Source organism: Manis javanica, chromosome 2, assembly GCF_040802235.1.
Source record: "Manis javanica isolate MJ-LG chromosome 2, MJ_LKY, whole genome shotgun sequence".
Lineage (NCBI taxonomy): Eukaryota > Metazoa > Chordata > Mammalia > Pholidota > Manidae > Manis > Manis javanica.
This window is the reverse complement of record NC_133157.1, coordinates 178,713,148-178,739,888: the sequence shown is the minus strand read 5'-3', so window position 1 is coordinate 178,739,888 and position 26,741 is coordinate 178,713,148. Positions and strand designations below refer to the sequence as shown.

Below are 26,741 nucleotides of genomic sequence, written 5' to 3'. Positions count from 1 at the left end.
AAATAATGAAATGATATGAATAGTTTTACTCCATGATCTTAACAGTTGAATATATTTTTTTAATTTTTAAAAATATAAAGTATATTATAGAAAGCTGGCTTCTACTGGTTGGGAGCCACTTTTGCACATCTCTTCCCAACTCTGCCTTCAGTGATATGTTGACAAATAGGCCATGGTGGAAGTAATTACACCATGGATATTGGCAAATGGAGCAGATTGGGGCATTTTTCATCTCACAGAGCCAGTTTACCACTACACTGCCAGTTTGAAGCAGAGAGAGAATAATGTACTAAATCCTCATATACCCATCGCTCAGCTTCAATAATGATCTCAGCCAGTTTCATTGCCTCCAACTTCCAAATACATTAGGGGGCATATTGGTTTCCTAGTTTAATACCCAGAGACATTTATCTTAAAGCCAAACATTTTTGTCTAGAAGCTATCCAAAATATAGATCACATTTAGAAAGTAACCTTAATCTGATAACCAGAAGATAGGTAATAATAATATTAGGAGTGCACTTTTATCACTTACTGAGAACATTGTCAAGAGCAGTGGCTCTTAGTCCATATATTACCTATTCATAAGCTCACCTCCATCTCAGTATTAAATAACTATCATTTCATTGAGCTGCATTAGATACTGTATACTTAATTATCTGTAATTATATATCACTTAGTGCCAATGACCCTAATAAATGTAAACCTATTTTGGAGATAAGAAATGAAGGCCTATAGGCTCAGTAACTGCTTGAGTTGGTTGCCTGTTTTTCTTTCTAACAAGGAAGCTAAAGAGGTTTTGACATTTTTAAAGGTCGTTACATTTTAAATGGTTATATGAGTACTATGTAATAGTCTTGGTTTTGTCTCTTGGCCCACAAATTGTAAAAATATTTACCATCTAGCCCTTTAAGAAAAAGTTTGCCAGCCTATGTCTGGTGTAAAAAATTTTTTTACATCAATGAAATTATCATCATATAATAAGTATGCCTTTTGTCCTTAGAACATTTCTTTGGACATGCCCTTAAAATAGTACATTTTATATCAGAATTATCTGCTGATTGCTTTATGTAGCAGGCACTGTTTTAAACTGCACAGGCAGGGCAACCGCTGATCAAGAGAAGTGAGTTGCTATAGTAAACAAGAAATAAACGATAACCCTGTTTTTTTTCTCCCAACTACAACCATATTTAAATACTGAGAAAATAAAAATGCAATGATATCCTCAGATAAGACTGTCAATTCATTTAGGGTTTTAAATGTTTTGAGTAAAAAGTACTGAGGTAATTGTATCACTTAGGGACTATTCTTAGGAAGCAGTGCTTTGTTAAGAAGAGAACCATGAATAACAAAGTCAAAGTTTTGGAGAAAGTCTTTATTTTTCTGTTATGATTAACTGCTTTTATTTTATAAGTTTTAGAAATTTTTATGTGCCTGACTGGGGTCCATGAAATAACAAAAGTACAATTCCCCACCCACATAAAAAAAGTATCAGACACACACTGAAGGCTCTGATTGTTCCATATTTTCAGAAATAAAAGTAACTATATACTCTTATTAATTATAATTAGATGGTAGTTTGGTAAAGTTATTATACAATTGTTAATGATTCATGGTTTCCCACCTTAGGCAACATTCCACCAAATTAGAGCTTTCCAAAATTGTAGTACCACGTATAATGCTTTATTATGACAGAATTTTCATTTTAAAACCAGAATTGGGCTGAATGTTGAATGTTGCTTTTTTTTAAAGCTAAAATTTGTTTTATGTATAGTTGTAAAAAACTGATATCTTAGTGTTCCATTATCTTTAATCAAGAGTGATTACCCTCTTGTTGAAAAGTAAATTTATTTGTCAAATGAAATTTAAAGTTGTTCTAACAGTGGGGGAAAAAAAAGGAAAGGAAAAAAACTTTGCTTTTTTGATAAAGGCTTTGTAGAACAGAATTTCTATTTAATCAGAACTACCTAGGACCCTTTCCTGATAAAACATTGTATCTTAACCATGAGTGGAATTGTTATTTTTTTTCTTTCTCACCTAATTATATTGAAACCTCCACTAGGCATTAGTACAGTAACATGAAATACTTTTGAAACAAAATTTAAAAAAGGAACCAATACAAAAAGATTATATAATGCTAGATAGGATGTTGAAATGACTGGTTTTGTAGTATTTTTTAACACCTTCATTTTTGCTCAGAATAAATTACCTTTATTTTCTATTTTCAGTGGGATTTCATTTATAGGTTTAACATATCAAGTCAATATAATGTTTTAGAATTTAGTAATTCTGGATTCCAGATCATTTAAGCTGAAAATGAAAATGTGAAGTTTACTTAAGAAAATTAATTTTCTTCTGTAACATCTAAGTCTTCATCCTCTTCATCATCATCTTCTGCTTGATGATCCTTTCTTAGTCGACAGGTGGATACCTGTTAGAAGTTAACACATTTTAAAAAATACTAAAATATATTTTTAACTTGGTTGGTATCTTTAATATGTCCTTACACATAAGGGCACATAGAACAAGTATTTCAGAAAAATCCATAAATAATCATTTTTAGTAATGAAAATTCCCTATGAATTGTTTTAAGGCTGAAAATAGTCACAATGTTTTTTCATTCACTTATTTTTTTGAATAAAATGTGAAATTAATGATTTGATTCCAGTTAGATAGCAGTACTTCAGTAACAAAATACTTTCATAAAAAAGTAGAGTCTCGGTATATTATAAATGTTAAAAATATTTTAGGCTAAATTCTTGGGTCACAAAAACAGGTATCAGAATCGTAAAAGGGATGGCAAAACAAAGATATTTCAACTAAGCAGTTGAAATAAACTTTTAAAAAAGTGTGATTTAAATGGAATGAGTTGAGAATCTGAGTTGAGACTTGGCTTTAAGTCTTGACTGTTGGGCGCTTGGCTCATCTTGCTTCAAACCTTTCTGAGGGTGATTACACCTTCCAGGGTACATTTGGCAATGTCTGGGGACACTGTTGATTGTCACACCTGGGGGTGTGTATTTGTGTTAGTGGTTACAAGGTCTTTTCAATGGACAAAATACTTCCTCCCCTACCAAATTATCTGGCCCAAAGTGAACAGTGCTGAGGTCCAGAAACTTTAGGATAATGTATTCTAAAGTGATACACGGATGTTAGCTAACTTAGCTCTAAAAAGCCAAACAAAACTTTGTATTATAATACTAGACTTACAGAATTTACGTATAAGGCACTTAATTCTGAAAAAATAAAAATATAATTTGGTGAGGGGAGAGATGTGTAAGTATAAAACAGCAAAAAATGCTTAGAGAAGAACCAAATGAAAACAGTATTTGGTCAAATTTATCTAAAAGTTACATTTTGTAAATGGTCAATTTTAAATTCTGAAGGCTAGATATGAAAAAGGGCAGAGCTCTCTAGATCAGGAGTAGTAGGCAAGCTATGATCCAGTTTGCCTCTTGCAGTAAATAGAATTTTATTACAACACATCATATTTATTTGTTTATTGTTTATGGCTGTACTTAGTTGGGACAGAGACCCATATGGCCACAAAACCTGGTATTTGCTCCTCAGAGAAGATTATTGACCCCTCCTTGTTCTAGATAGCAGGTACTTAGGCTTTTGGGATAGGAAAGATACAAAAATTGGTTCTTTACCTGAAGATCTGTGTTTCTGGATCTACAGTAATGTCCAACAAAAGACATTTTTAGGTATGACTTGCAGTAAGTCATGATAGTGGGACTTAAACCCTAAGTGGATTGTCTTCAGAATTCTGCTTTTTCATATAGCAGAGAACAAATCTCGTTTACCAGTCTCCTGTCCTTTCCCACCTCTGTTCCTAAATGTTATGCTTTAGAGTGTATATGTGTTAATACAAGATGATATAAGAAAAAACAGCTATGTCCTTACTGAAAACACCATAATTCTAGTAAGAGAAAGTTGTATGAGGTCATAAGACTTAAGAGAAACAGTTTTAGGACTACACAATTCCAAAGGCAGCAGCTCATGTTCCTTTAAATTCGGTTTCTAATTTACCTGTCCTATTCCAGATTCACACTTGGCGGCTGACAGTGATCTCTGAAGAGGTGATTTTGAATTTGCTCTTACGATATCTAAACGAGATGAATAATCTGGTGGATACAGAGAATTTCGGAAAACCTGTTGCAACGATAAAGCAACATTATAAAGTAGATACTAAACAATGGAAATCTAGAAAGCCACATTAAGTTCCCTTTAGTTAAGATTTTTTTAAAGCTACCTCTTCCCCTACCCTCATCCAGGACAAAATTTCTCTGATTTATTGTAAACTTAAAGCAAAAGTTTAAAAAATACAAAAATGTTTTAAGTTGGAAAGACAAAAGCAAAAAATTCTGTGTGAATCACGTAAGTTGATGATGGGTTCTGAAACAATTACTTGAGAGCTTTGCTGGGGAAATGTGAAAGTTCTACCTTCAATGATTAGGCAAGCCAGTCGGGAGACTGCAAGGCATATCTTGGATTTTTTCTATCAACTCTTCTTATCAATTGAACTTCACTGCAGTACTTTCATAGTATGTCACGTAAGAGTAAATTGGAACCATTTAAATTTCTGGATTCCATTCTCCTAAATTCTAGAATGCCACTACAGTTCTTTTTCCATAAAGCAGTGATTGTAAATCTTAACCACTCTTATGCCTCCCTATCTGTATCTTTCGTCTTCCCCCATTTCTCTAACATAGACTAATAGGTAAGGTTATCAAATGTGAATTTCTTTAACTTCCATCGTCTTTTCCTCAGCTCTTCATCCCTTTGTATTTTTGAAGCAAATGTTCTAATTCTTTCCAAGGTGAATTTTTCCTTTATCTAAAAGTTGAAACCAAAACAACAAAAGCTTGCTTTCTCCACCAGTAAACAATCTCAAGTAACAATCTCAAGATCAGTCTTTTCTCAAAAATTAATTCAAGATATAACTTTACTCCTTAAAAAACTTGTCAAATATCTAAATCACCTCCATTCAGCAACAAACTACAATTAGGCTTTCGACTTCCGCTGAAATTGCTCTTGTCAAAAATCACCACAGTGGTCTTTTTGTCTTCGTCTTCACTGACCTTGTCCTGAAGCTTCTTTCTCTGCATTGCCATCACTGAACTTCTGTGTGCTGGTTGCCCTATTTTCTTCACATCTCCTTTTCTACAAACACCGTAAGTATCTTAAAATTTCTTGGGCCGCTTTCCATTTTTGACATTGTTCTCTGATCTTATCTGTACAGTGTTTAATGGCTACCCTTCAACCAATTCTCTGTAGACTCTTCTGAAGGCCATATTTATGTTCCCAGCTACCTTCTGTTCTGCTAGACTAGCACTGCCCAATAGACCTTTCTGAGGTGATGAAGTGCTTGCTTTTCTGTGCTGTCACTTCAAAAAGGCTACTTGTGGCTACTGAGCTTCTGGAATGCGGTTCATGTGACTGAGGAATTGAATTTTTAATTTTAATTTAAACCTTAAATAGCTACACATGCCTAGTGGCAACTGTTTGGAACAGTGTAGTTCTAGATTCACCTTTACAATGAAAGATAGTAGACTAAGCTAGAACCTGGACATTCTCCCTTAATTTCTCACCTGACGTACTTCTATTTTTATTTATTGATGAACACATCTTTATAGCTTATTTATAATTATCTAAGACCAAATATGATGATTTAAAGACTTTGCGACTACCCAGAGTCCAAATGACTTAGGTGACACCCAAGGCTTAAGATCACCCAAACCTACCTATTAACTTTTGTCTACTAGTCTATACACCTATATGCAGAACATATTATACTCTGTCTTTGCAGTGCTGGTTCTTCAGCCTGGAATTCCAGCAAACTTACTTAACCTTCAAGAGGCAAGTCAATGCCACCTTTCTTCTGCATTCTCCTATTCTCTAGTCAATTCATACTGCTTATACCATCAGCTTTGATCTCACTGTTTTTTGTAATTACATATCTGTTGCTACAACTAGTTTTAGGTTCCTTTAGAGCGAGGAGCCCTGTTTTATCTTTCCACTCCTTCCAGCTTAAGATAGTAACTTGGTAAATGAATGATGTTAACATGAACTTATTCCCCATGTTTTTGGGGAAAAAAAAGAGACCCAAACTAGATGTATTTATACATTTCTTTAAACTTGAGAAATACAGGACACAAAAGGAATCAAGAGGCAAGACTTTTAGAGTAATTCAGGCATGCTAATTAGGTTAACAGGTTACTGGACACCCAGTTATGTTTCAGTGTCAGACACGGAACACTTGCATCCTGGTGTAAAAACGATTAGTCAACTGGTGTTTGGAAGAGATTTTCATTAGAACAGCATTACTTTTAAGCTTTTTAAATATTTCATCAGCAAAGATGAAGTTAAAAGTAGGAAATGGAATATAATATACAATTCTTGGGATAAAAGTCTAAACCAGTTAAATATTAAAATCAGTCTTACTGCAAAACAACAGGTTTACAGGAATATTAATCTACTGGCAATACTACATTTCCCAGTACTGTTCAAGATCTCGTCTAGGAGTCATGATCTGAATATGCTCTTAAGTGACTACACAGAGGTAGTCTTTTGAAGGGTAAAGTGGGCCTGACATTACTTTTTATGTGAAGAATAAGTAAGTTGGTTTGTGTGATATAACTAGATGCCTAAGTGCAAAAAATTAGCTGCTGCCAGAATAGTCTCAGCAGTTTCCATTAAGCATGGACTACCTAGGAAGAATAGAAATTATTTCTCTGTCCTCTGCATATTTTCTCTACTTGTTTCCAAGAAGCCTTGTATTTAAAGAATCCTTTTTCTTCTTGGTACCTGTTCAATATAATTTTACTTTGTTGGGTCCCACAACTCTCCCCGGACTGCTCTCCTCTCCACAATTTCTGTGTGGCATAATAGTAATCACTTATGCTTATATAGTTCATTATGTCTTGGGACCTCTGTATATCTGTACTCTCTGCCTGTAATTCGTCAGGCATCCTCCTCCTCATCCCTCAGACTTCTAATTAAGAAATCACTTTTTAAAATCTTCAGCCCATTTAGAATCCTCCACCACATACACTAGAGCACACTACCTCTTTTATTTATGGGATTGGTTGCATTATAAAACTTAGTTACATAATGTATTTTTTGTAATGTCTGAACTCCCTGGTAGTTTCTGTTTTAACAACTCAGACCATTTCTAATTGATAAGGCTAAATCCTCAGCACTTAAAATAAAATGGTGCCTGGCCTATTACAGGTGCTCAGTAAAGAGTTGAATGGACATTTTATGACACTATTTGTTGAAAAACGTGCAGAACTTGCTCCAAACTGACCCACTAGAAAGTGAGGAAGTTGATAATCAAAAACACATCTACCACACAGCCTGAGATACTTAATTTTTTATGAATCTCCTCCTACAAGCTACCTAGAGAAGCTGTAAAGGAAGTGGTGTGCAAAAAAAAAAAATCCTGGTATTGTTGGAATGAGAGAAAATCTTGAGGCCCACAGAGGCTTGAAGGAATTTTAGCATCAGTTAACAAATGATTTATCAAGGGTATTAGATAAAGTGACTCCAGTCTTGTAGGGGGATCTGTTTCAAACCTGCCACTCAACACAGTGTTGTTTCTTGCAGGAAATGGTTTCATGTCACTCATCAAGAACCACACTTCAGGCAGGATAGTTTGGCAAGGCATTACAGTCAGACCTCTGGGTTTGGCTCCCAGCTATGTTACAAGCTGTGGGACCCATCCTCTGGGAAGTTTCTTAACCCTACTGTGCCTCAGTTTTCTCATACATAGAAAGGAGGACAATAAGTATTTCTTTCAAAGTTGTTGGGTGGATTAAAATAGTATAATTAAAATGCAGAGCTCAGTAGCTGGTCCAAAGTAATCACTATATAAACATGTGCTATTTTACTCTTACAAGTGACAAATAAAAGCTTGATAGTCCATTGAAAAAAAAATAGGACATGAAACATGAAAATTAAGAAGCCACAGCTTTAGTATTTAGAAGGTAGAACACAAAGCATCTCCTGATGAAACAAATATGAATAAAATAGAAATATGATCATGTATGTGGTAACTGGTATAAAACAGGTCTGATTTTGGCATTGGAAAACATATACATTAAAATAGGTTCCTTCATTTTAGTTAAGCTATGTTCTGGTTTTACTGAATTAAGTTTGCTGGCATGAGTGGACTAGTGGGAAGAGAAGGCCTAGTGGATCTCTTTATGGATAGTAAAAAAAAATAATTGGAATCTTCAGAATTGTTGAATGGCAGAGACTCCCAAATTCTATCACTGATCTAGAATTATGGGTATAATTAGATAGTATATGCCCTTTTTCACTTCTATTGTAGAGATAATATGCAGGTCCTGAATATTTTGTCTAAGCAAAAATACTTTTTTGCCCCTTTATCCCTCTTGGAAAGTAAGAGGGTAGGACATTTACTCTAGATGTCCTTGTTGAAGCCAGGCTTTGACTTTCTTCACTGTTAGTTGGCCAGTTGGATTTATTTGCATTTAATCAGTACAAAGCAAACCTTATATATAAACCTACATTTACTTCATAGCTTACTGATTAAATCACACAAAACTGGTTAGAATCCTGATCCTGCTATTTAGTAGCTAAGTAGGCATGGGCAAATTCAGTTACTTAAAACCTTTTACACCTATCTATATAGTTGTAAAGTGAGCATAACAACAGCATCTACCTTACAGGATTGTGTGAGAAGTGAATGAGAAAAATGTATTTTAAAACTTTAGGTATTGTTCATGGCATACACTTAAGTTTTAGCTCAAATCAATAAATGTTATTTTTGGCACAATTAAGTAACTATCACCAGTCAAAATGACACATTATTTCATGTAATGGCTTTATTTAGATTATATTTTACTAGCTATTAACAAATTAAATCTCAGAACTTTACCATGGTTAATTTGAAAAGTTAAAAATGTAAAATCAAAAAAGCTCAGCAATTTGGGACTATGCACAAAAAACTATAAACCACTGTAGTCTTCTAATTTAAGATGTTTTTACCCACACAAATTAATGCTCTTAAAACATTTCCATATTAATAGAAGAACTGAACTTAGTCCTACCTCTAAATCTTCTTCTTCATCAATCTTTTGTATATTTTGATAGGCAGCAGTGAAGACCTCTAAAGCTTTGCCATGAAATAACATTTCGATAGTGATAAATTCTGAAAATACAGTCTAAAAAAATGAAGATTTGAATTTAAAGTCATCTAAGTTGCTTTATGAATTTTGTCAATTTACTCTTACCATAATAGCCTTGGCATTTTGTAAAATACAGAGGTAACTTTTTCTACATAATATAACCAAGATAAAAATAGTTATAAAGACCTTTTACAGGAAATACTTCAAATTATACAAAAAATTTCCTACCTCCCCATTTACTACCCTCCTATTTTCTTAATCTACTTATACCTTGTAATTGACATTTGTGAAAAAAAAGATGTGGCTGAAATGTACACCATTATATACTCTATTACCATATCTATAAGGTTGTGATAAAAAGGCAGCTCAGTTCTGAAGTTGGTATTTTAGCAACTCCAGCTGATGTTAAAACAATAGAATATTTTTTAGACAGGAATTACATACCACCATATTTCTGACTGTATGTTACTTGTATTCTCTAACCACAAAGGATTTACTTGGTAATAATGATATTCCCATCACTGATAAAACATTGCCTAGAGTTTACAAATATATGACTTGCCCAGTATTGATCACACTAGAATGTTAAGACTCGGATTTGATCCTTCAAAGGTTAGAACTTCTGTTCATTATACTGTGCTGTTCTTTCTGTAATCAGTCATTTCCTTCACAAAAAAACTGTCCATGGAAACTCAGTGAGCATAACAGTTATGGAAGAACTTAATACTTTTGTTATCTTGTCCATTATCAAAAATACACAGTATTAATGTAGAGAGAAATGGGAAGAATAGGAAAGAGTAGAAAATACTCAAGTGTTTTACTTAAAGGGGCAAGACAGAAGAGACGGGCTAAGCTGGAAGGCAACAGTCAAATACCCATTTCTCTTCATTCTTGCTCTCCTGTGTTAACCACTAGATAGGAGTGGTCCTACACTTTGGAAGACAGCCATACACATAACCTCAGAGTACCGTGATTTTTTTTCTCCATTCTTTCTTAAGGATTAAAAAAATTAAGGGAATACTAACAGATTGCTATACAATGGAAACATATCTAGTTGAGTATCCCTTCTGGGCTGCCAAGTACATACGTCAGTCTAACTGCAAAGATTGGGTTGGGGATAAGAGACTTGCAAATATGACTAACAGTGACCCTTACTGCCACTTCATGTAGGCCACAGAGGGCTCTGGTACACTGGAGTGGCAACTGATTTTTCTAGTAAGCATTATGCCAAGATACAATTTTGGATTCACCCCAAGAATCCAGACAAGCAGGAATACTTAGAAGTGGAATAGCTTTTGAGTAGGAGTGGGACTTATCCTCTTAGTTGTCAGTTTTCCTAAGATAGCTTGCTAGCTAGAAAGGAGTCAAGTGCCCTTTCTGAGTGTGGCGACTCGTAAAGGGAAAACAAGAAGGAATCAATAACAAGTTATACACTGAGGACCCTTTCTTGGTTTTTGGTGTACAGGTCATTTTAGGAAATAGGAACAATTAAGCATATATTTACATCTGAATCTTAAATTTAGAGACTCTACATTCAGTAAATAAAGAACTATATAAATATAATAATGCAGTTTGACTTAATTTTTATTCAAGGCTGGAACAGAAAATTTTGTTTTTTGATTATTTAGGTTTAAAATTAAAATTACAGAATAAGTCCATAAGCTTAAGGTGAATACAAGAGGGAGGTAGAGAATACACAGCTTAGAATGTCAGACAACTTATAGTTTTTCTTTCTTGGGTAGGATATTTAGAGACCCATCTGTTTACTTATGTGGATCTATTTACTTATGTAGAGAGAGAAGGTATTTGCCTTATTCTGAAAAGTACCTGAGAAATGAAGTAGCTCCAAGTAAGGGACTAATCTTAAGTCACTCAAGTGAACTGGTATTACTCTTATTAAATATTCTATAAGTGGACATAGATTGTCACACTATAACTAGTGAACTCCAAACAGTTACAACCTCGTTACACATAAATTTGCAGATTAGGCTTACCTCAGATCTGTTCCACTGTGGTAACTGTGGAATATGCAAAAATTTCAAAATAATTTAAAATACTTTTCAAATATTTGAATAGTTTTTAAATTCCTGATGGGCAAAAATCTCTATGTCACCTCATCTTTGAACTAACTTAATTTTTTAGAGCATTTTATAGAAGTTACATTCCCCTGAACTCATAAGTAAGCCCTGAAGAATATGTAGATATGTCTGCTACTTAAGATACACCATTTTATTTATCCATATCTGATAAAGAATATGCTGCATTCTTATTTTAACAGTGATCAACTTTGTATTTTCCAATCTCAAAATTTAGTTTTAATTAGTGATAAAAAGCACTTTAAAAAGTATCTTTAATCTGTACATGGCTATTTACTACTTGGAAGGTGGGGGTAAATTACTCCCAAGTTTTGTCATACTTTGGTTTACTACTTTATGGTTTGAACTTTTATTTCTTGACAAACCTGTATTATACACATATAAGATGGGAATTGTCCCGTTAACTTTTCATAGTTTATTTTTCTGTTGAAAACAGTGATGGGGAATCAGTAGCACTGCTCAACTAGTATTCCAAACTTGGAATTTTTGACCCAAGAGCCAGGAAGCCCAAAGATTATCACAGAGGAGAGATATGCCTGAGTATACTGCAGAGGGAAAATGCCAGTTATATTATTTCCTTTCTAGCTAGAATTTCATGAAATATCTGAAAGAGGCAGAAGGGAGGAGAATAGTAATAAGGAACAGAGAAGTTAGGTGACAACTGGAAAGAACATAAAAGTAAGAAAGAACATAAAAAGCATTATGTTTTTGAAGTAATTTCAGTGAGTTACCAGAAAGGTTGTGGAACTTTCTAGGACCTGTCATATTTATAAATAATTTTCCTCATACATATATAGATAATTTTCAATGATCTCATATACTCTGCTTATCTGGAATGGGCCAGTATGGTCAGGGGTAGAGGCATTAATAAGTTACTTTCCCCATTTTCAACTTTATTTGGTGTGACTAGGCCATTTGGCATGCACTTAATTTTTATTGGTAGTGGATGAGGGAGTTAATCTGAAATTTTCTACCCATATAGGCAAGTATTCTGTAAAGCAGGATGGCATAGTTAGGAATATGGGTTCTGGATTAGGATAAACCTGGGTTCCAATCATGACTGAAATATTCCAGTTATGTAAATTAAGCAGTTTATCTGTTCTTTTTCCTCATTTACTTCATCTGTACTGAGGATAACAACAGTACTAACCTTACAGGTTTAGCCTTAATGATTAAGTGATAAGGATTAAGTGAGATAATCCAAGAAACAGTATAGTATGGTATCTATCTTAGAGTAAGAGCTCAACACATGTTAGCTATTCTTATTACTCAAGAAGTAAACCAGATAAATTAGAAAATGTTCCTTATCTTAATATTAAAGCCTCCATCTGGTTTAATCAACAAGCATGACACTTAACAAAAAAGTTATAAAGGGTCTTGTTAACATTTGGCAAATAAAGGGGAAATGACAGCTATCCAGATTAAAGGATATTCAATAAATACCAGAACTTTTATTCATTTGGAATAATAAAGTTAGATACCTACTTCAAACCATATGTGAAACACAACTGCCAGATAAAATATTTAAATATTTAAAATACTAAAAAATCACAAATACAAGAAGAAAATACAGTTGAGCCTTGAACAATGCAGGAGTTAGGGGTACTAACCCCAGCACAGTCAAAAATGTATGTATAACGTCTTAATTCCCCAAATCTAACTACTAATAGCCTAGTGCTGACTAGAAGCCTTACCAATAACAGTCAGTTAATACATTTTTTATGTTACATATATATTCTATATTCTTCAATAAAGCTAGAGAAAAGAAAATTCTTTTTCAAATCATTGCACATCTCAAAAAATTTTCCAATATATTTATTTGAAAAACTACACCTAAGTGGACTCCATGCAGTTCAAACCTGTGTGGGTCAAGGGTCAACTGTATAAGCAAATATTTACATAATCTTGAGGAAGAAAACCTTTTAAGCAGGACACCAAGGCTGAAACTGAAAAGAAGACCAATAGATCTGGCAACAAAAATGAAACTTTATGGGAAAAATACACCATAAGTAACAAAATGGGAGAATACATTTGTAACATATCTTCTCTTTAACATTAAGGGTTAATTTTTCCAATATAAAGAATTTTTACAAATTAATAATAAAAATGCCAACATTCAATAAAGATACAGGCTAAGGGCAAGTGTACTTTACTAAGAAAAATAAAGCTATTAAAATTAAGATGTTTCTTGCTCATGTCAGCTACTTCACCACACACTGAATTCCTGTCTCTTTCTGTTCCAGGAATGAACCCTGGTCAAGATCTTTTTCGTAGGTCTGAAATTGCCTTGCCAATCACAGTATAACTGATGACTTTTCCTATTACCTGGGAAACAGATGAGTTTGTGATTTTTCTTCCATATTCTGCATGCTAAGTTCCATACTAACTTCTCCGGAAGACAAATTCTTTATAAGGTTCCTATGAAAAATTTTTGTCTAAACATTGTGCTACCTTGCTGATTAATGCTGCTACCAAAATTCAGATAGATATGTCAATTAAACCCTACCTCAAACAGTAATACAGAATGAACAGTGCTCAGTATTGCCAATCATTCCTGCCCTCAGAGGTTAAAGGAGCCAAGAGCTCTGCCACCATATGAATCAGTAGCCTGATGACAGGTAAGAACAAGAATGTTTTATGTCTTCTTAAAATACGAGTGGCATCAACAATTTCAACTTTTCCAAGAATTTTTCACGAACAAATGTTTGTGAGACATGCTAGATCAGTATGGCAATATCTGAATATTGTTTTTATTAGAAATAATGGGCAGTAGTGTAACCCTCTTTGATTATCTTTGAGGCTTTTGTTATGGGATTTGTGCATCCCTCTTATCATAAAAGATCTCAAATGAGACCTAAATTGGAAAACAATTTGAGTAAGGAGGAAAGACATACAGAATGGAAATTTAGAAATCTAACACACTCTGGTATTGATATCTGGAACTCATATTTCTACAAGTTTGCTAGATTGTGGGAGTCTACATTAAAAGTACAGGTTGTCACAGATGATATGATCTTGGATGTAGATAATCCTAAGGAATCTACTAAAAAACCATCAGCACTAATCAATTTGAGTCTTGCATGGTTATGGGATATAAGATGAGTGTGCACAAGCCAACTATATTTCTATGCATTTGCAATAACAATCCAAAAATGAAATTAAGGAAACAATTCCATTAATAATGACAAAGATTTATAAAATACTTAGGAAAAAGTTTAAGAAAACAGGTACAAAACTTATACTCTGAAAACTAACCACAATGTTAAAAAAAATGAAGGGTGATTTAAATAAATGGAAAAATATCACATGTTCATGGATTGGAAGAATTAATCTTAAAATGGCAATACTTCACAAACTGATCTATAGATTTGATGCAGTCCTTTATCCGAATCCCAACTGACAAGCTGATTCTAAAAATTCATACTGAATTGCAACAGATACAGAATAGCTAGAACAATCCTTAAAAAGCGAAAAGGAGAAGAACTTACATGGCCTGATTTTAAACCTTACTACAAAACAGTGTTAATCAAGACTGGTACTGGGATAAAGATAGACAGAAATCAATGAAAGAGAACAACAGTCCAGAAACAAAACCATGTCAACTGATTTTCAACAAGGGTACCACAGTTATTCAGTGGAGGAAAGGACAGTCTCTTTAACAAATGGCATTCAGAAACTTGGATAGTCACATGCAAAATAATGAAGTTTTAACTTAGATTACACCATATACAAAAATGAACTCAAATGGAATGAAACAACAAAAATTATAAAACAAAAGAAAACCTAGGGATAAATCTTCATGATCTGATTTGGCAAGAGATTCTTAGATATGACACTAAAAACAAAGCAACAAAAGAAAGAAACATGTAAAACTGGACTTCATCAAAATTAAAAACTTTGTGCTTCAAGGGTCATCATCAAGATAAGTGGAAAGAACCCATAGAAAGAGAGGACATAAATGTAAATCACATGTTTGAAAAGGGACTTATATTCAGAATACAAAAAGAACGATTACAATTCAATAAAAGACAAATAAAGGGTAAAGGATCTGAATAGATACTTCTTCAAAGAAGATACACAAATAACCAATAAGCATCAACAGGGATATGTAAATCAAAACCACAATGAGATACTGCTTCACACTTAAGTAAAATGGCTATAATGAAAAAGTCTGATGAACAGAAGTACTGGTAATGATGCAGAGAAATTGGAACCTTCATGTATCACTGGTGGGAATGTACAATAGTACAGCCACTTTGGAAACAGTTTGGCAGTTTCTTAAACGATTAAAGATAGTTACCATATGACCTAGCAATTCAACTAGGTATATACCCAAATGAAATGAAAATATATGTCCACACAAAAACTTGTATAAAAATGTTTATATTAAGCATAATAACCAAAGGTAGAAACAACCCGAATGTCCATCAACTGATAAATAGATAAACAAAGGGTGGTACATCCATACAATGGAATATTATTTGGCCATAAAAAGGAAGTAGTGATACATGCTACAACAAGGGTGAGCCTTAGAAAGAATTATGCTAAGTGAAAGAAGCCAGTTACAATAGCCATGGTATTTTATGATTACATTCATACAAAATGCCCAGAATAGCCAAATCCATAGATAAATGAGATTAGTTGTAGTTGCCTAGGACTGAGGTAGGGGGTGGGGATGGAAGGGGGGAGCAGGGATGAGGTGGGGAAGCAAGGAGGTAAAAGCTAAAGTGTACCAGTTCTCATGCTGAGGTGATGAAAATGTTCTAAAATTGAGTGGTGATGGATGTACATTTTAAGTGGGTGAATTATATATGAATGATATCTCAATTTTTTTAAAAGTTAAGTTTCTTCTTGTCTTAGTATTTTTGTGGCTACCAGGAGACATCTTCCCTACAGGGGCATGATACAGTAGGCAAAGAGAAAAGCCTGGAAGCCCTTCTCTCTGTGTGGTTCCTCACTCCACATCCTATCACTTCAGGAAATCCCAGGTAGTTGGAATTGTAGTTGGGAATTCTACACTCATTCTCTCTGCCCCAGTTTTGTAACTGGGGATGCTCAAGGAATTAAAAACACCTGTAGAGGTAACTAGCATGCAGATGGAACACTGACATGAGCTCATACATTAGAGACATAGATTGCCATGTAAAGAAGAAAATTTTGCAGGCATGAAGAACAGTGGTGGAGTGAGGAATCAGGCTCCCATCACTAAATAAGTCTTTTTATGGCGATGGAATAAAATCAAGCATACCTCACAAGTCTCTCTTCTCATTTTTCAGGTTAGAACTAATTATTTTAATAACTTTCCTTCCTTTCTCCCTCAATTTAAGAGAGGATATCAGCAACTGTACAACATCATACCCTGCCCATACTCTCCCACCTGGTAAAGGAGTCTGTCTCAGGGCAGCTTCCTGAGATGCTCCGTGTGAGTAGCAATCTACCATTATACAGAAGAATGCAGAGTGTGAATTGAGAGGCTGAAAAAATATTTTTTTTGGTCTTCAGGATCAAACTGGAGACCTTTGAGCTTGGTTAAAAAAAAAAATCAAAGTTCCGAAATTCTTTGAAACTATGATAGGAAATTAAAAAAAATAAGAGGTGCAAATGAATGTTGTTTCATGGATTGTAGAGGAATGATTAAAATTAAGTAGCAGTTAATGCTTATTTTGTTGATAAGAATTTCTGAAAGCAGGATGTTTTCTTTGTTAATAATTGTGAAATGACAAAAACACTTTTCTTTAAAGCTTGATACAGGGAAATTTGCAGTGAGTCAAAAGGCATCCTTGGATGACTTGTTTTCAAGGACATAATATGATCATGAGTAATCCTCCAAATCTTTCCAAAATGCCTATGAAAAAGCCACTGAAGACCTTTTGAAGTCCATGATCCCAAAGGTTTCAAATCTACTGACGTGTTACAATAAAATAAGGCAATTCTTGTGACACCGTATCATGATGGATCCAAGTTTATGTGGTTGGCTACTCTTACCCTATATATTTGTCTGATAATATGTAGTTAAGAGAAAGCTTTATGCTTTGATATTGTATCATAATGGAGGCAGAGATTTTTAAAATATATAATTATAGTTCAGAATTTTGTCTGTGATACTCTGGGAAAATTATGTTTCTGCTTAATTTTTTATAGAAAACATGGACATCGTCTCATTCTCATGGGGTTGCTATAAAGATTAAAAGATAATTTATGCAAAGTGCCTAGAATAACACCTGATACATATAAGTACAGTAAATGTTAGTTCCCTTCTAGTAGTATTTGAGATAAGAAGTTGGCATCTGGTTAAGAATATAGCCCCTTTAGGCCATTGTTTCTTTAAGAAAAAAACATTTCATATATTTATTTACAGTATATTTTCACACTATGGGCTAAAAAAGAGTAATTCAAAATTTAAATAAAATTAAATAAAATGAAAAATAAGGTTAGGAAACATGTTTTGAAACCTTAACAGTTCATTTACCTTTATATCCTTTATTTTCTGCTTTTCAAAATTGTCAATAGTTTCCTCTAGATGACGAGTTGTTCGTGTAGCATCCATTGTAGCTCTCTGTAGTTCGGTTTCTGCCTACAAAGTATTCCCAACCAAAGATATAAAAAAATCAAGTCAGCATTCATTCAGTTGAGGCTATTTGTAAATGCTACACTGCAGTATTGGTTTTTGGTATAACAATGTAAGTTGTTCCATGATATATTTTATCACATAAAATATAATGATCTACATAATAAACATGCAGAATAAGGAACTTTACATCTTTTAAGTGACATGATCGCAAGCAAAAGAAAACAGAACTTAATACAAAACCATTTCCCCCTATATCATCTTTGGATAATTTACTATAAAACAATTTTCTGTATTTCCTACTGCTTTGACTTGTTTCACTATCTGTGCCACATATACTATTCTTTTTTTTCTCACTCTCTGTTCCCTTTAACTCTTGCCCCTAGAAAAGGACCTTGACTACAGTATTTTCAGTTTTCTAGTTCTCCAAATGCATTAAATGTTTCTAATTCTGTAATATTCTAATCAAAGTAGAATATATACTACTAATATTTATTTAAACATGGGATTTCTATTCTGTATTCTTATGAGCTAAAAATATTACACTATTACTAGTCAGTTAGCAAGTCAAATACTTTGCTTCATATATTCTAATGACAAGTATTCATACTATCTAGATTTGTGTTGTACAATCATTATGGTGGCCATTAGCCACATGTAGCTAATTACATTGAAATCAATTAAAATTAAATGAAAATTTAATAACTGGTTTCTTAGTATAGTCACATTTCAGGAGCTCAAGAGCCATATATAGCTAATGGCTACATACTGTAAGTACAGAATATTTCCAATCTAATCATATATTTCTCTTTAAAAAGCATCTCTTTAGAACAGTTGCCCCAAAATATTTACAATTATTTGTTAAACAGAAAACAGTAGAGTTAAAAAGACATAACCCAATTTTCTGATTAAATTCTAATAAAGTTTTGATTCCAAAGGTAGTATTATACTTACTCAAAAGTATCAAATATTATATTAATCTACAGAAAAGTCTGCATTTGTCATCAAAGTTTTGTGACATAATATTCTGACATTTACCCCTTTTCTTTTTCAAGAAAATATATAAATGAGTAAAAGGGTTTACTATAAGGATCCATCTCTTGACACACCACTTTATTACCCACCTGTGACTGAAATTTTTCATAAAGGAAAAATACATTTCAAAGAGAAAATTTTTTCAATAAATTGGAATACATACTCTTATAGAATTATATACTCTTGCAATTAGATTATGCATTAATTATAACTAAATTGATTATATACTCTTATAATTAGGTTAGTTCAAATTTTCAACTTCAAGATACTAAGCATTAAAAAATATATCCATTTGTACCTGTGTATGTGTGTGTCTGTTTACCGTATAGGTTGTAAAGTTTTTTAAAATAATAAAAACTTAATCATAACCTGTAATTAAAAAGAATTTTCTGTATTACTAGGCTTAGAATTTTTAAATATATAACTTCATCACAGGAATTTCAAAAGGAATGTAGAGCTCCTTTGAAGACTGATTAGTATGAGTAAATTTCTAACAGTTATTTGGTATGTGTTAACCTTTTGCTAATGAGAATATTCAAGCAAACTAATTTCCTAATATAATTTATTATAAGTAATCATGCAGTTTTTTACCTGGGACTACTTCTTTTTCAGGTATGTTTCTCCCATCCCCACTTATTGATAATTTCATTTTAGAATTTGGAAGGGTAGGTAGGAAAGAGTGGAGAAGCAGAAGCCACAGCTGGGACATCTGTATCTTAATTTTCTACCATCCTCCAGTAACTATTATTCATTTCTTAAAGTCTCAAATTCTTTTACTCCAGCTTAGCAATCTGTCCAAAGTTACACAGCTATTTTTAGCAAAGAGGATATAAACTTCTATTGCTGAGTTTTGTTGAATTCTTCAAAATCCTATATCAATTTGAGTAGGAAATGCTTTTGATTAAAATACTATGATAGGAACCTATGAATAAAGCTATCAGTATATTTAATGAAATTAGTCATGAGTACAAAATGGCTTATGAAATGGTAAACCAGATTGGTGACTGTTACAAGAAGCTTGTTCAGGAGCCACCAGGGACCTCTTTGGGGGTGAGCAGGCAGAGCCCTGGGATTCTTCTTTACTCTATGTCTTGTACCACAGCTACTCCATTTTATTTTACATACTGAACATTAATGTGTGTCTTCTGAATGTGCATCAGATGAACTTTTAGGGTCTCTCTTGCTAAATACTCTATGATGCTATGATTCGGTATTTATATATTTATACTGAAACGTTCATATATAGACTGTCCTTTATTTTATACTCTCAGGTTGTCAAAATCTAATGGAGTCAGATATCTGTTTCTCAGTAAACAAAGCAATTCACCTATAGCAATAATTTATATTGTTGCCTTTATTTCTCCCTATATGAACCCACAGACCTGCTTCATCTATAGGAATGGATTCATTTCCATGTTCAGTGTACATACTAATACTGGGTTCAATCTTGCCAACCACTCATATATGACATTTTTCTGCCTTATGTACTTTCCTCCAAACAAAAAACAATTTTGGCTTCTGGCTTAATTCTTAAAAACTGTTGACATTACTTAGCTGTTGGTTATAAATTTTCAAGCATTCTCTGGTTTGTCTGACTTGCTTAAAACCCAGACTCTGTAATTGCCAGTTTGTAGATCTTAAGGCTCAACGTCTATCTAGATGTTCCCAGCCTCTAATGGGCAGTCCCAGCCTTGGGACTGCCCATTTTTGTTTATTACAAGGTTGGGCAATGTACCTTTGGTCCAAAGGAAGGAGGATCAGGCAATTGGTGCAGCCCCAAATCACTGCTCAAGGCAGTCCCCTCAGGAGTGAGGTGTTCTGGAACTGCCCCCAAAGAGCCACTCATGTGGTTTCTGGTTGATCTGGGCAATAAAACCTTAAGGAAGTAGGAAGGAGACATAAGGAGTGGGAAAAAGGCAGTGGGACAAGCTAATATTTTCTACAACTGTACCTATTCCTCATTGCTGGCAATTAGCCATGTACTGTTTTCTATTCTCTTACTTAGTGAAGAACAAGACACATTCTAATAGTCATTCTTAACAGAACCACCTTGTTACAGTAGATACTCCTATTTAGATCCCTTTGTGTCCAGCTGTGGACTTCAATTATGCTGTTGAATCTCCTGAGGGTCTTTGCTACAAGTCATAACTTGTTTCACATACTTGTTTTATTTTATTTTTTAAAAATATAGGAAATTATACTGGGGGAAAAATGATTTTTCTTTTCTCAAAAGCAGGGCAGATAGAGCACTGACATATTAGGATTAATGGTAGATCTTTAAGTTAATTTTATAACCAATATTTAGTCATGTGAAAAAAACAATTTTGAACTTACTCTATAAAAATATCTGCATTTATGAGTTATTTTTTGAGTATCAATTTTGGAAAACAATGTAAGGGAATTGAATTAGGTAGTGTATTTTCTTTAAAATTAGCTAATTTCTATAGTAAGGATTTGTAAATGCATGTGTTTACTTTCAATCTTTACATTCAAATTTTTTGTACACTTAAAAGCATAAATGTATAGTTTCCATTTATTTTTACTTTTGTACTGCATACCTTACAAAACATTTTTTAAGACCAGAATTCAAAGGATACAATAACATATCGATCAGATGGGTTTCGCTGACGTGTTCTTTCTAACTGAGTTAATTGTTTAGCTTCTCGATTCTTTGCTGTTAATGCTGCTTTGAGGTCATCCTGCAAGTGGCATTTTTTGTTAATAAAAATCTTTGATTTAAGAAATAAAAAATATACACTGTTTTAAGAATGAGAGAATACTCCTTGATTGATCCAGGCATCATCACCAGAGGAATTATTAGTACTGCATAATTAGGGTGCATGAGTATGCACATGGGTATGTGTTTCTTTAATACTCTCTCAAATTAATGAGAGACTACTGTTTTAAGATACTCTCAAATTATACTCTCAAATTATAATACTCTCAAATTAATGACAAAGAAAATATAATTTCAATGAAAACTGTAACTATACATATATAAAAATATATACATATATGTAAAACTTTGTGGTGGTAGTTACATGTCTATACACATTCGTCAAAACTGAGTGAACCTTAAAATGGGAGAATTTTATTACATTTAAATTGTATCTCAAAGATGATTTTAAAAATACAACTTTGGGGATATAATGTACAGCATAGTGACTATAGATAATGATACTGTATTGCATATTTGAAAGTTTGCTAATAGATCTTAAAAGTCCTCATCATAAGAAAAAAAATTTGTATAGTGACAGACATTAACTAGACATAGTGTGGTGATCATTTCACAATATATACAAATCTTGAATCATGTAGTATACTTGAAACTAATAGAATGATATATGTCAATTATACCTCAATAAAAAAATAGGACTTTGTCACACATTTTAAGACTGCTTTAGAAGATATAAACTTCCATTTAGTAAACTAATTTCTGTCCATATATTTTTCATGACTAAAAATATTAAATATTTTGAAGTTTCCATAATAAAAATGCTCTACACTGCTATAGTAGTATACTTAGTAAGCTAACTAAAAATATTTCATTATTCTCAAAGTTCTAAGAAATGACACTTCAGAGTATATAAAAAGAACAACTAAACACTACTTTGTACTTTTTATGAAAAGGAGCATGACTGCCTTGTCAGAATACCTAATGACAGGAAAAAATGAATTTACTTACACGTTTCATTTTTACAATGGCTCCATAAGCTTTCAAAGGTTCAACTACTTTGGCTTCAAGTCTTTCAACCTATTGAAAATTATTATAAAATATAACTGAAAAGAAACATGGACATAAAATGTAAATTCTGAAATAAAACCTATGCTGTTTAAGCTGATTATTACTATACATATTAATATTTTAAAATTAAAATGTCACAATTAAACATATTTACAAATGAAGGAAAAATGACCTGAAAATGGTTAAGACTCAGAATCTAAACTCAAATACATTAAAAAGTGTTAAGTTGTACAGTAACAATAAAAGCAGAAAAGCACCTAGTGTGTAATGTGAAAAAGTGTCTTAGGTTTCCAAGTTCATCCTTGCCACATCATGATCCCTGTATTACTTTTCTACCTTGAAGTAGTAGATTCTGGGTAAATTTTAACACATCTCAAATTTTAATACAGCTACCATTTTCAGTGTGTTTATCGAAGTGTTGGATACTGTATATACATTATCTATGAAAATAGCTCAACTTTCCAGGTAAGAAAATCAAAGCTGAAAGATTTAGCATATTGAAGACATTTAAAGCACCAAAATCCTCAAAAGCAAAAAAGCTTAGAGACCACTGTATTAGCTGCTTTTTCTAGAAAGTCATTAGTAAATTAACAAAGCTTAGAGAACAAGATAATGGTCTGTGTGTTGCTGAACTATCAAACTGTTTAGCTGATCTTTCATTAAGAATTAAAAGTTTTTTAAAACATTACAATTTTTATCACATTTTGAGTAATTCTTTTACTCATAGCACTAGTGGAAGGCACTGAAGAAATGGGTATTTTTTAAAGGCAATATAAATATAGCATAAAAACAATTTTTGGGCATAACTTTCAGAACAGGTAATACAAGATGACATGTATTGAACCGTTTAAAATGAACATGTATTTTTGTTAGCAGGAAGTCTTTTGATGACATGTTTATGTAATTAGTACAATTCATTTCTTATTAGTTTTTCTTTAGTTTCTATAAATAGATTGCATATGAATGTTTTATTTGAAAAGATCTTAGGAAAAAGAAGAAAACCAAGTTTTCATTGAGCATTTAAATATCAGAAATCCTAAAATCAAAACCATGAATATTCAGGATAGTTTAGTCTATACTATTTGAAATAATCCATAACTGATTATTCAGTGTAAGGATTTTCCAAGTCTTTTTTTTTTCTGTTCTCCTTTTTGTTGCCTACCTTTGTTCACTGTTCATTAGCACCTCCACCATTTGGTAAGCAAGGGAAATAAAAAGGAGAACATATGAAGATCAATTCAGTGTGCTATTTGATAAATAGCATAAAGGTTTTCTAGAAAGAGGCACTGAAATTATTGGCTAAAATGGGAATTTTAGGATTATCTATGCATATAAACTATTTTTGAAACAGCAAATCCCCAGTTAAGTATAACTGAGAGTTGCTTCTTGAAAGAAGTGTATGACAAGAGCTCATTTTCCCAAAAATAATTACATTTTCCCAAATGTAATCATTACTCAAAGTGTATGAATAGCAATTATAGGTTCAAAGATCGTTACCCTCATTTTGTTTTTGTGGGTTCTTTTGTTAATTGCAATTTCTGCTTCAGGCTTTCAACAAGACACCTACAGCACTGATGAGAAAAGTACGCAAGAGGCAATGCAGTTCTAACTGGGCAACTTCGGACAAGTTAACCTGTTATCTTGAAACCTAAAATAAATATAAGTGAAAGAAAGTGCTTATGAGGTATTAAAGGGGGAAAAAGGCTTTTAGGCAGGAAACAATATCACCACCACCATCTTCCCTCCCTCCTAAAACAAAAAAACCCCCACGAAAAACAGTCTCACTAGATGATGTAAATCACAAATGTTTCTTTTGTTTGTTTGGTCAACTTTCCAGAGCAGGGATGCAGCTAAGATCTCTTGTCCGTTTATTACTTAATCACATTACTGTTCTCAATCCATCTCCAGACATGCTTTAAAACATACTTACCTGCATACAAGGCACAAGTCAGCTCCTTTTCTCCCCCATGGGTACTAGTTTACTACCGCTGTAAAGAGCTACCCCTTGGCCAAAAGTTGGCAAATGAAATGGGGAAATTCAGGACTTCGAGATACCCTAAAGTTTAGTTTGAAATTGGTAAAATCACAGGAAGCTTCCCTTTAACAGACTCACACAATGTTAACAGACATGAAATGTACATTGATCATCAAATGTATGTTCACCACTGCGGTTAAGTAGATTATATAAGTGAAAGTCTTCATGATTCCTTCATCCACTACTTCAGGGCTCCTAACAGTGACGATCTGACCTCCCTCCATACCTCTGCTTGTCGATAATCCTGAAGTTTGGCAAACTCGTCAGCAAAGTTTTTCAGGCCCTGCTTTAAATTTGGGGTCTCTGTAGAAGCATACATGTTGATTTCATTTACCAGGAGGTCTGCTTTGTCTCGCAGTCTGGCAGTTTTCCGCACATAAGCAGCAAAGATTTGGCACAGCTCTCCAAAATGCTTCTCCACATTTGTGACGGCATCTTGCAGTTGTCTGGTTTGGACATCCCTAGAGAAAAAGGTGACACAAAAAGCAAATCATTTTTATTAGAGATGCGATGGCTTTACCTTCAAGTAACTTTGACATGCAAACATTCCTGGGGCATCTCGCAGCTTCGAGGGTGCAAACCACCCACAATCGCACCATCTTCGGGGGCGAATTCCTCTCCTCTCGGTCCCCAACAGGGCCTGGCTTCAATATCCCGACAGTGTAGGCGCACGAAGAGGCCCGGCTCCCGCAGGCCGCGCGGCTGCTAGGGCTGCGGGGCCTGGGATCCCATCTGCCTCCCAGGCGTCTGCACCGCCAGCGAAAAGGCCGAGCCCCGAGCCAAGGGATGGGTGGCTATCCCCCGGCCTCCGGGGCTCGCTGCAGCCCAGGGAGGGAAGCCCTAGGCGCAGTGGAGACGCGCCAGTACCCCGCCCAAGGCCGGGATTCGGCGCGGAGGACCCCACAGAGAGAGGCTCCACTTCCCCCACCCGAGCCCTCAAGTGTGGGGGGCCGTGGGCAGCTGGGGCCCACGGCTGTTACCGGTTTTCCAAGCTGCGCCTCCACATCTTGCCTCACGCACGGCTGGGGACCCCAGGCTGGGGCCCAACGACGTGCTCCGCGCCGGCCGAGCGAGCGTTAGGGCGCCAGCCGCTGTCGCCGCCGCCCGGAGCCCGAGCGTCCGCCCCGCGCGCCCCCGCGCCGGCCAGGGCCCCGGCGTTTCTACGGCAACGCGGCGCGCGCCCCCGCGGTCAAAGCCGGAGTCGGCGGGAGCGCGGAGAAGGCGCCCGAAGGGTAAACTGCGAGGGCACGCGAGGGCCCCGGCAGCCTCCCCAGAGACCCGCCGCAGTGCCTGCCGCCTGCTGTATCTGGAGTAAAGCGGAAGCCGGTGCCGGCGGCTGGGCCGTTCACCCTCTCGGGAGCCGCGCCTACCCAGCGCCCGCCCCCGTCCTGGGCTGTGAGCAGGGGAGGAAAAAGGCCAACAACCGGTAACTAGGAGGGAGACGTAAAACCAAAGGCCAGTGGGGTCCAGGCTCTGCTGACGCGACGGTTAATCTTGGTCCATGCTCAACTTGTTCACCTCTCAGTGTTGTAAATAAAAATGGGGGCTCTTGGAAGCTGCCATTGGTAGGAGCGGCGCTTGTCGCATCATCTTTAACATTCCTTTATTCAGCGAGTACTTACCGAGTTCCTATTTTGTGGAAAAGATTGTGTTAGACCCTGGGAATAATACCAAGGTAAGATGAAGCGGCCCCAGTCCTGAAGGACCTTAGCGTCTGATGAGGAGACAGACACTTGAACTGTAACAATACCCTGAGAGAAACAGAAGACTTTCTTCTGCCTTTGAACGTCCGTGTCCTTTCTGCCTTCTTGGCCTTTGCTTGTGCTGCTCTTCTAACTAAACACCGTTAAGACTTAATTCAAGCTTTATCTCTCTTAAGAAATATCCCTTGACAACTCCCACACTTCCGTCTTCCAGACAGCTCCCTTCCTCTGGTAGCGTGTTCTGTTGCTTTTGTACTGTTTTCTGCAGACTAGGCTTTGAGCTCTTGGAAGAAGAGGAAATGTAATTTTGATCTTGTATTCCTCAGTGCCTTGTGTTTTAGACGAATGGGTGGGATGTCGCCAGTGCTGTTACTTCTCTTAATAGTATTCCTCTTATTCTCT

General features: G+C 34.9%; 2 protein-coding genes and 1 long non-coding RNA gene across 18 annotated transcripts in view; 2 read left to right on the top strand and 1 right to left on the bottom strand.

Moving 5' to 3' along the window:
• RBM12B (RNA binding motif protein 12B) overlaps positions 1–24,856 on the top strand; it is a 34,157-nt gene extending 9,301 nt beyond the window's left edge. For 3 of the 8 annotated variants that reach the window (XR_005055055.2, XR_005055066.2, XR_005055060.2), the window contains exon 3: positions 24,149–24,274. The gene's annotated coding sequence lies outside the window, so the exon portion shown is untranslated. Of the gene's footprint in view, positions 1–4,045; positions 4,171–13,496; positions 14,804–24,148 lie in introns of those variants that run through there. The other 5 variants (XR_012128312.1, XR_012128311.1, XR_005055054.2 and 2 more) reach the window with 3 other exon arrangements.
• CIBAR1 (CBY1 interacting BAR domain containing 1) lies at positions 1,357–25,944 on the bottom strand. Of its 8 annotated transcripts, XM_073229823.1 has the most exons (9): positions 25,617–25,678; positions 24,863–25,097; positions 22,542–22,610; positions 21,454–21,555; positions 19,448–19,453; positions 17,723–17,827; positions 9,080–9,193; positions 4,032–4,154; positions 1,357–2,430 (listed from the first exon to the last, which is right to left on the bottom strand). In XM_073229823.1, exons 1-9 carry the CDS (start codon positions 25,640–25,642, stop codon positions 2,344–2,346), a joined length of 867 nt encoding a protein of 288 aa, XP_073085924.1. In that variant the 5' UTR covers positions 25,643–25,678; the 3' UTR covers positions 1,357–2,343. The 8 variants fall into 8 exon arrangements, with proteins under 8 accessions (XP_073085924.1, XP_073085925.1, XP_073085919.1 ...); XM_073229824.1 differs by lacking the exon at positions 9,080–9,193 and having other exon boundaries at positions 25,617–25,942; XM_073229818.1 differs by lacking the exons at positions 19,448–19,453; positions 21,454–21,555 and adding an exon at positions 20,592–20,732 and having other exon boundaries at positions 24,971–25,097; positions 25,617–25,938.
• Positions 25,935–26,741, top strand: part of LOC108393479 (uncharacterized) — a 98,293-nt gene continuing 97,486 nt past the window's right edge. The window contains exon 1 of one of the 2 annotated variants that reach the window (XR_012128314.1): positions 25,935–26,062. This is a non-coding gene — a long non-coding RNA (uncharacterized lncRNA). The remainder of the gene's footprint in view (positions 26,063–26,741) is intronic. The other variant, XR_012128313.1, reaches the window with a different exon arrangement.